A 9,213-nucleotide genomic window follows, 5' to 3' on the forward strand; every position below is an offset into this window, starting at 1 on the left:
TCTCCAGAAATAGATATTGCAGTTGTTTTCTTCTGCTTACCTATTGGTGGTTCACACTTAATATGACTGAGATCATAATGAATATATAAGTCAGTGGACATCGGCCTTTAGGATGAATCAGAATCACATAAGAAGCAGTAGATCTGAGGTAGGGGTCAGGAGTTCACATTTTCAACAGAGTCCCCTGGTGATTCTGACATGTGGCAGACTAGCACACTTCAAAAACACGCAAGCATTAATAAAATGAAATAGGGTTAAATTTGTGGTAATACACTTCTACATGGTGTTCCATCTGGAACTGCAAGTAAACCCTGCCGGAGAAGTTCAGTTATTTACCTAGACAAGACATTATCTGGGGTGAGAACTCCTAGTTATTATTATTTATAAATTTATTAAGAACCTATGACTTGTCAGACACTGTGCTAGGCATTAGAGGTACTAGGATGGAAAGGAAAGATTGCGCTTTGAGAAGCAGAGTCCAATGCAGTGTTTCTCAGTTTTTTAAAAGTGTCAGTCCACAATCATAAATACATTTTTCATCACAACTCAGGGTGTACAAATATACATATATATGTAACTGAAACACAATTTTCACAAAACAATTCTCACCCTACCTACCTGTGATGTGATATAATCTGATTATTTACTAATCTACCCTACTTCCTTAATAAATTGTAGGTCTTGACTCACTAAATTTGTTTTAGGCTCTATTAGTGCAGGGAAGGTGGAACTAAAGTTTAACACAGTTAACACAGTTTAACAAAGATAATCTGATGTATATCTTATGTAGTACATGTATTTATTCTTCTAGTCACATATTTCATGTGAAGGTGGGAGTGGGGAGGCTAGGTAAGGTCTCCTTAAAAACAGTGCTTCTCAAACTTTAATGCATACAGAAATCAACTACAGATATTGTTAAATGGAGATTCTGATTCAGTACATCTTGGATGGGGACTTGAGATTCTGCATTTCTAACTCTCTCTCAGATGATGCTGATGCAGCTGGTCCACTGATCACTATTTAAGTAGCAATGCTCTTAAAACCTTAAGTGTGGGAAGGTGTGTTAACCTTGTAAGGCAGGACCTGGCAAGAGTTTCCTAGGAGACAATTTCCTCTGAGGAAAGAGGAATCAAGCAGACAAGGCACCGACAGATGAAAAAACTGGTGTGTGCCCCTCAGATTTTATTCCAGCCTCCCATATCTGAATCCAGTAGAGAGATAGCTGTCTGCAAATACATACTTACAAAGCAACAAACACAGAAAGGATTGTTTTGCTTAAAAAAATCTGAAATCCATTAAGGGCCAAAGTATTACTGAGGTGTTAACCCACTTGGATAAGCATAACTTTGTCACCTTGAGGACACCAGCCCATCAGCAGCAGTGAGACCCTTAAGAGTGTGCAGAACTCATAAGAAGAGGCACAGTGTCCAGAAGACATGGCAGTACCCAGGGGAGGATGGCACCCATCTTTTGGCCTTATTCCTGAGCATAGGTGAGCTGTACCTTACCCTCTTCCAAGTGTCTGATGTGGGGGGGGGGGAGTCTTGGTCCCTGCTAGTGTAGGGGAAAAAGTAGAAACCAGACCAACACAGCTCACATACTCAGCACCTCATCTATTCCATCCGGCAATCCTGTGAGGCAAGTATTATCCCCATTTCACAGATGACAAGACTGTCTTTTACAGCAATGGATCTGTCATAACTGCTGGTTGATTCCTCTAAATATGAGTCCTAGAGGTATGTGAGTTTTACATATTGTTTTAAGTTCTGACAAGAATTTTAAGTGTCTCCATTGCCTTCATAAACTCACTGAACAGATCTTTGTATTTCTTTTGTGTATTGTTTTTTTATATTTTAGTATTTCTTTATGAGAAAAGTAATCTGTGTTCTTTAGGGAAAAAATATGAGTAGAAAGAAAACAAATAAGTCACCCACAGTCTTATAATTCAGAGAACCACTGTTAACCTTTTGGTGAACAAAAGTTTCTATTTTTCCTGTGCATAGAGGTACTATATAAACTTATGTGTTTTTTTACAAAGTGGACAGATTCTATAGATGATATTATAAGCTACTTTATTTTCCAAGAATTAGAACGACTTTGCAATGCACATGGGTGAAAAATCTCCTACTGGTAGAGTGTTCTAGTTGGATCAAAAGGCTACTGATAACCAGAGTGACAGCTAAAGCAAATTACTAGCATAAGGTTAAAGCACAGGGCCTGGGCAAATGCCTGCCAGGGGCACTACACAAAAGGAATGTCTTCAAAGCCCCTCTGTGGGGCCCTGCACCCACCCCTGAGTTCCCTTGGGCCCCTCGGGTGGAAGGGGTCCTGTAAACTTTTTTGCATCCACATAAACCCCCCCAGTTTCTGTCTGGTTTTCTTCACCTCATCCTCCACCCTGGCCATCTCGTCAAATTCTCTTATCATCTCCTCATTGCTCAAATGCATATCGTGTATGGCCTCCTTATATTCCTTGAGGCACTGAGCCAGCCCCTTGTTGGTTTTTCTTTTGGCCTTCCTGGGTACATCATCCCCAGCTGGGCGCTTTCCCGCAGCCTTTGGTTTGCTGGCTGGCTTTTCTTCTTCTTTGGGCTTTTCCTGGCTCTCTGGCTTTCCCTCATTCATTGGCTCTGATTTTTTCTCACTCTCTGATTTTTCTTCTTTTGGCTCTCCCTCGCTCCCTGGTTCTCCTTCTTTTGGCTTTTCCCGGCTCTCTGGCTTTCCCTCATTCATTGGCTCTGATTTTTTCTCACTCTCTGATTTTTCTTCTTTTGGCTCTCCCTCACTCCCTGGTTCTCCTTCTTTCGGCTGTCCCTTGCTCTCTGGCTTCCCCTCACTTGTGGGTTTTCCTTCTTCTTTTGGTTTTCCCTGGTTCTCTGGCTTTCCCTCATTTACTGGCTTTCCCTCTTTTCGCTTTGCCACACTCCCTGGCCTTTCCTTGTCCTTTAGTATTTCCTCATTTTCTGTCTTCCCCTCATTTTCCAACTTTTCCTTGTCTTCCAGAGTACAAGCTAATTCTGGCTTTCCCGCATCCTGTGGTGGTTCATTGTATTCCATCTTTCCTTGGTTCTCAGGCATTCCTTCATTTGCATCGCAGAGTTTTTCCATGTTGAGATTCCCCTCCTTTTCCTGTCCTGGGAGCGGGAGGAAGAGTAGACAAGGGAGACTGAGGGCTTGGGGGTGGAATGCAGGTCTGGTCTCCCCTTGTCTGAGTTCCCTTAACCTGGCCTGGCCCTCCAAGTGTGTCTTCAGCCATACTCCTTCTCCCACCATTCCTCCCACACAGGTGAGCCAACCATTTCTCTCTCAGGCCCTGACATTTTCTCTTTGTTTGCTCAGCGTGGTAAAGTGTAAATGTGCTGGGAGGTGGGTAGTGGGGTTCCAAATTCTGCCCATGCTCTACCCTCCACACTCCCCACCACTCTGAGTCCCTGTCCAGAGACCCCCTTATTTCACTGACATGCGGAAATTCAGAACAGGTAACTCTTCCTTTTCTAGCCTTGTAGAGTGCTGACAACAAACACAAAGAACTGCAGACAGACAGGAGAGAGAGACTGGGCATTCAGTAGATGCACAAAGACTCTGGTCCCTTTTCTGAATCCCAGCCCTCCAAGTGTCTACCCCACCATTCCTCCCAAACTTTTCCCTGGCAGGTGCTACCACCTTCTGCCATCCTTCAGCGTGGCTGGGTGTGTGCAATATATATGGTGGTGGGATGGGCAATGGGGAGATGGGCACTGGTGACCTCAAATTCTGGCCAGGCTGTGCCCTCTACACCCCCCACCATTCCTGTCCAGCACTCCGCCCCCCTTCACTGACCTGTAGGGATTCTGGACAGGTTCCTCCTCCTTTTCTACACTTGCACAGTGCTGAGGACAGACACCAGACCTGCAGACAGAGAGTGACAAGGGCAGCGACTGTGCACTCAGCCTACTGAGGTTTCCTTCCTGAATCTGGGCCCTCCTCATACAACATTTCCCTCTCCTACCTCCCCTGAACCCCAGCCTCCATTACTTTTCAGGCCTCAGGCTCCAAGCCAGGATGCTTTCCAAACTGTTTGGGTCTCTGTATCCCCCTCCCCTGAAGGCAAGCCCCCACCCCCACCCCCTTTCCGCAGAGGTCAGTATTTCCGTTTAGGTGCAGAGTGTGAGAGGGGGTTATTTCTAGAATATGTCTACATTCCACTGTCGCACTGCAGGGGCGCCCCCCCCCCATTTCAGGTCCAAAAATTCATGGAGGGCGCACAGGAGGGGCGTCGAGGAGGCGGCGGGGTGCTCCCTCCCCACCTGCCCACGTCCGCACTGCATCCCCCTCCCCACCGACCTCCCGGACCCCTCCCCGCCCCGCGCTGCTCACGGATCCTACTGCCATCCACCTCCACCCCAGCCCGGGGCCGCCAGCAGCGCCCACCTTCACACTGACCTGCGGGGCCCGGGGCAGACCTGCGCCTCCTCGGGCTCGCCGAAGCCCGCTGGCCCCTCGCCCGCCGCCCGGGCAGCTCAGGGAGCTGGTTCCGCGCGGGCGACGGGAGCGGAGGGCGCAGGGACCGGACCGCAGGGCGGGCGAGCGGGCGGGCGCGGGGGCTGCTGCCCACGTCGGCGCCCAGCCGGTCACGTGAGCGCCGCGTCACCCGAGCTCGGTCCCCCACCCCGCCCCCTCACCCCCATCCCCAAGGGACCGAGCAACCGCACACGGTGGGGGGGCGGGGTGGCAAAGGGGGAATCAAGGAGAGAGCAGGAGCCCGGAGGCTTCCCGACCGCAGGTGCTTTACCTGGCGCATCTCAGGTCCTCGCACAGCATCCCTCTGCGATGTACGTCATTGCCAGGTGTGACCGCTGATCGCAGGGACGGTACCCGACTTTGCCAGGAGCGCTCAGCAGCTGAGTCCCACAGGCTGCTTTCAAGACCGGCTCTGCCTGACTCCAGAGCCCAGGTAGTAGTGCCCACCGGGAAGCGGTGCTACCGCCTTGAGTAGCTGTGTTCCTGGGCCTCTTCTCTCAGTCCACACGTTCTCTCTCCCTGAGAGATTTCTGTTCATTTCCCTCTAAGCACAGATGATTCTCAAATCTCCATCTCCAGGCTATTTCCTCCCCTTAGCCCCAGACCCTTTTTGCCAACTGTCTATTGGATACCACTGCTTGAATGTCCCCGAGGGACCTCAAAATCCATATACCCCAACCTGCTTTCAGCAACTTTCTTCTCACCTTCTCCCTTCACTTCTCTTCACACTTGAAACTTGCACTCCAATATTTGACCTGTTCTCATGTAGAATGTCAGACAGGCAAAAAGAAAAAAAAGAAGCATTAAGACATTTTTTAAAATGCACCGTAGATGTATAGATTCATCATAACCCTTGGTTCACAACACTCTTATTAGTAACCCATGTTTGTCCCTTTCCCTCTTTCACATTTATGAAACCACCACCAAGCCAGAGAACTAGAAAATTGCCAATATTGTAGCTTCTACTGTGTATTCTCTCTCTCACACACACAGAGTATATGTGTGCATGAGTGTTTTTATGTGTAAATATGGGAAACCTCCATTTCTGTTTTGATTTGCAAAATGCCACATCTTGTTTACACAATTTTGAATTATGTGTGTGACACAACCAATTTAACTATTTCTGCTGCATATTTCTTATTTAGCAAAACATTGATCTTTCTACAACATTTTTCTCCACCAAAATGTATATTCGCATTATCACCATATAACAAAAAATACTATCCTCAATGTTGAATTTTTTACTGAATTCACAATATCATTCATAACAAGGCTGGATGTTTCCCTTTCATGAATATGAACTTCAAAAGCATTTGATCATTATTGTTATTATTCCATAAATTTGACTAAAATAATATCAAATCACTGTTGGTATTAAAAGATTTTCTGTTTTAACCATCTGATGATGCTGATTTTAAGTTATCATCAATAAAAATAAATAAATAAGCTATCATCAATAATTGTTTTCTGAGTTCTTTTGTTAATAGAGTCAACATATTATCAGCTATCATTCCTGTTTTTAAACATGCACACAAAAACTTGGAATTCAAGATTTGTGCAATTAAATTAGAAGAAAAATAATTTTATTTAAATTAGAAGTTGTGTTCATACAATGAAAAGTCAACACAACTGCATCTGTATGTACTAAATTAACACATTCTTCTTAAAATAACTACTACCTTCTGAAGTAGATGCAAATGTTTCTTCAGCAAGTTTGTAGATTTGGGTTTTCATGAGATCAATAATATCACTATAGTCCCCTTAGTGCATAGTAAATGCCAGCAAATGTCTTGTGCAAGTTAAATAAATGTTTATCCCCAACTTTCTTAAGAAAATGAAATTTGTTACTTAATCTTCCATTCAATATGCACTTTCATTTCTTATTGAAAAATTAAAGAATCATCCCAACAATAAAATAAATATAGATTTACACAGTGTGATAAATGACAAAACCACTGTACCAAGATTTTCATGTTCCACAGTAGGACAGCTCAGCCTTTACTTCGCACACATTTCACATACACTTAAACCCATAATTTGCCATGTTTTTCTCTGATCTTATTGTCTGATGGGCTGGCATTTTCATGCACTTTGGGTGTCCTTGGCATGGATCATAGCCCAACTAGCTAGTCATACATAACCAGTGGAGGTAGCAACATCAAATGTTCTTCTCACTCCCACTTAAAACAAAAAGGAGTTAGCTCTGCAGCTGCTCCTGCATGAGTTTACTTCATTTTACCAGTGACGACCCTGCACATTGTCCTTGAAATGGTTATGTTAATTATGTTGAATTGGGAAAGAAACATTTCAAGCGTGATTAAATTAAGAATTTTGAGATGGGAGGGTATCCTGGATTATCCAGTTGGGTTAAAAATACAATTACAAGTGTCCTTTCTATGAGGGAAAGAGAGGGAGTTTTTACTACAGAAGAAGGCAATGTGACAACTGAAGTAAAATGCTAAGCTTCCGGCTTTGAAGATGGAGGAAGGAGCCAAGATCCAAGGAATGTAGCTATAGAAGCTGGAAAAGGCAAGAAAAAATGGATTCTCCCCTAGAGCCTCCAGAAGGGAAACCTCTCCTAGAAACCTCCAACAGCTTTGATTGCAGCCCAGTAAAACTGATTTTGGACTTAATGGAACACTCTTGGAAAAGAATAAACATGTATTGTCTTAAGCTTTCAAGTTTATGTTTATTTGTAACAGTAGAACTAGAAAACTAATTCAAGTAAACAAGGTCTACTAAACCCATTCTGGCTTATTTTAATGTAGATATCAGTAATAATAATACATTGTTTAAAAATGAAGATATTGGACAATTGTTAAACTACAAGGGATACCAGGTCAACAGGTAACCCTTCTATCAAGGAAAAACCAGAAAGTATTTTTATCCTAGAGCCACTTGCCTAGTACCTGGCACATAGCAAGGGTTCAACTGGGTGTGTTTTCTTAGTTCCCTAGACAAGAAAAACCATATATGTATATATATGTATATATAGACAATGGTAGATTTACATGTAGTTGTGAGAAACAACAGAGTGAGTTATCTTCTGCCCTTTACCCATTTTCCCTCAATGGTAACTTGTGTAATTACAGTAAAATATCACAAACAGAAAAATAACATTGATATAATCCACTGACCTTATTCACATTTCACCATTTTACATGCAAATGTGAGCATTTGGTCATATGACATTTTATCATATGTGTTTTCCCAGGTGGGATCTCACTAACCCCTACATCTATCTGAGAGGTGTTACCCCCCCCCCCCGAGAAAAATGGCCAGCACAGGGGACATGACATAATCAAGCCCATATGGTATGCCTGGCCCCCGGGTGTTCTACTGCAAAGTTCTTTTGCAAAGCCTCTTCTTTCTTGGTCACATTAGACATATTATTCTTGAGAAAATAATATATCATCAAAAAGTGGTTTGGAGAATATATGAAATAAAATGAAAGGGGTGATGGTTTTCTTTTTCAAACCCTCAGAACTGATCCAGTGTTTATTTTCCTTTTTTCTAAATTAGCAGAGAAATTACTCTAGTACATAGAAATGACTATGCACATAGAATACATAGAAATTATACATAGTGGAAACTTGTACATTTCCCTTCCATTTAACATTTTCACATGATAATTATGTAATCATGTTATTTGGGTTATGTCAAAGGAATCTCCTTTAAAGGAAGGATGGATGTGAGAAAGGAAGGAAACTAACATCAGTGAAGTACAAATGTAACATTTGCTGTGTATGACACTTGAAATATTTTGCTTTTTTAAAGATTTTTAATTTATTTGATAGAGAGAGAGAACGAGAGAGAGAATGAGAGAGAGCATGAGCAGGGTGAGGGGCAAAGGGAGATGGATAAGCAGACTCCCCACTAAGCAGCTGAGCAGGGAGCCTGACAAGGGGCTCCACACAGGGCTCCACACGGATCTCAATCCCAGGACCCTGGGCTCATGACCCGAGCCAAAGGCAGAAGCTCAACCGACTAAGCCACCCAGCGCCCCTGAAATATTTTGCTTTTTTGCTCTTCACAATAATTGTCTCATATAGGCATAATTATTCCCATCATACAAATGAGAAAATAAAAACTCAGAAACGTGTAATTTTTTAAAAAATCTTGCCATTAGTACAGAGATGACAAAAAGGCTAATCCTGAGCTACTAGTCTCCTCAAATAACACGCTACATCCTTTTAACTCTATGATCACGCAGAAGTGTTTTTGAGCTGTGTATGTTCTCCTTGGCAATTCATGCATGTATGGATGGATACTAATACCTTTCTTTCTCTAAGTGGACATTTCTAGTACATATAAGCATCTATATCTCAGAAGAAAGATCTAGAATATGGTGTTTGGCTGGAGTGTCTGGCAAATAATAAACACCCAATAAATATCTGTTGAAATAATGAATCTATGTATCAGCAAAGGGTATTATCCTCAATGCCTTAAGAGCCCCTACAACAAAACAGTAAAATGAACAAAATTTGTAAATAGTGCACAAAGAAAGTGCAGATGGTCAATAATTACAAGAAAAGTTCTCACTATTAATTTAACAAATGCAAATAAAAGCATCGAAATTACCTGTTATCACCTATCACCTGAAAAAATTAAGTATAGAAAGAACTCAATAAAATGGAGGAAAAGTTCATGGAAGAAAAAATTTTAAACTGGCTCTGTGTGTATGGGGAGAGAGAGAGAGAGGGAGAGGGAGCG

At 42.9% G+C, this 9,213-nt stretch overlaps 1 protein-coding gene across 4 annotated transcripts; it reads right to left on the bottom strand.

Annotated features, from left to right (window-relative positions):
- Positions 1–423: 423 nt before the first annotated feature.
- TCEAL2 (transcription elongation factor A like 2) lies at positions 424–5,020 on the bottom strand. Of its 4 annotated transcripts, none has more exons than XM_032390009.1 (3): positions 4,772–5,020; positions 3,820–3,888; positions 424–3,129 (listed from the first exon to the last, which is right to left on the bottom strand). In XM_032390009.1, the coding sequence occupies exons 1-3, from the start codon at positions 4,778–4,780 to the stop codon at positions 2,242–2,244; spliced, it is 966 nt and encodes a 321-aa protein (XP_032245900.1). In that variant the 5' UTR covers positions 4,781–5,020; the 3' UTR covers positions 424–2,241. The 4 variants fall into 4 exon arrangements, with proteins under 4 accessions (XP_032245900.1, XP_032245903.1, XP_032245904.1 ...); XM_032390012.1 differs by having other exon boundaries at positions 424–3,134; positions 4,772–5,019; XM_032390013.1 differs by lacking the exon at positions 4,772–5,020 and adding an exon at positions 4,423–4,583.
- Between the last annotated feature and the right edge of the window lie 4,193 nt (positions 5,021–9,213).

Source organism: Phoca vitulina, unplaced genomic scaffold (genome assembly GCF_004348235.1).
Source record: "Phoca vitulina isolate PV1807 unplaced genomic scaffold, GSC_HSeal_1.0 scaffold57, whole genome shotgun sequence".
Lineage (NCBI taxonomy): Eukaryota > Metazoa > Chordata > Mammalia > Carnivora > Phocidae > Phoca > Phoca vitulina.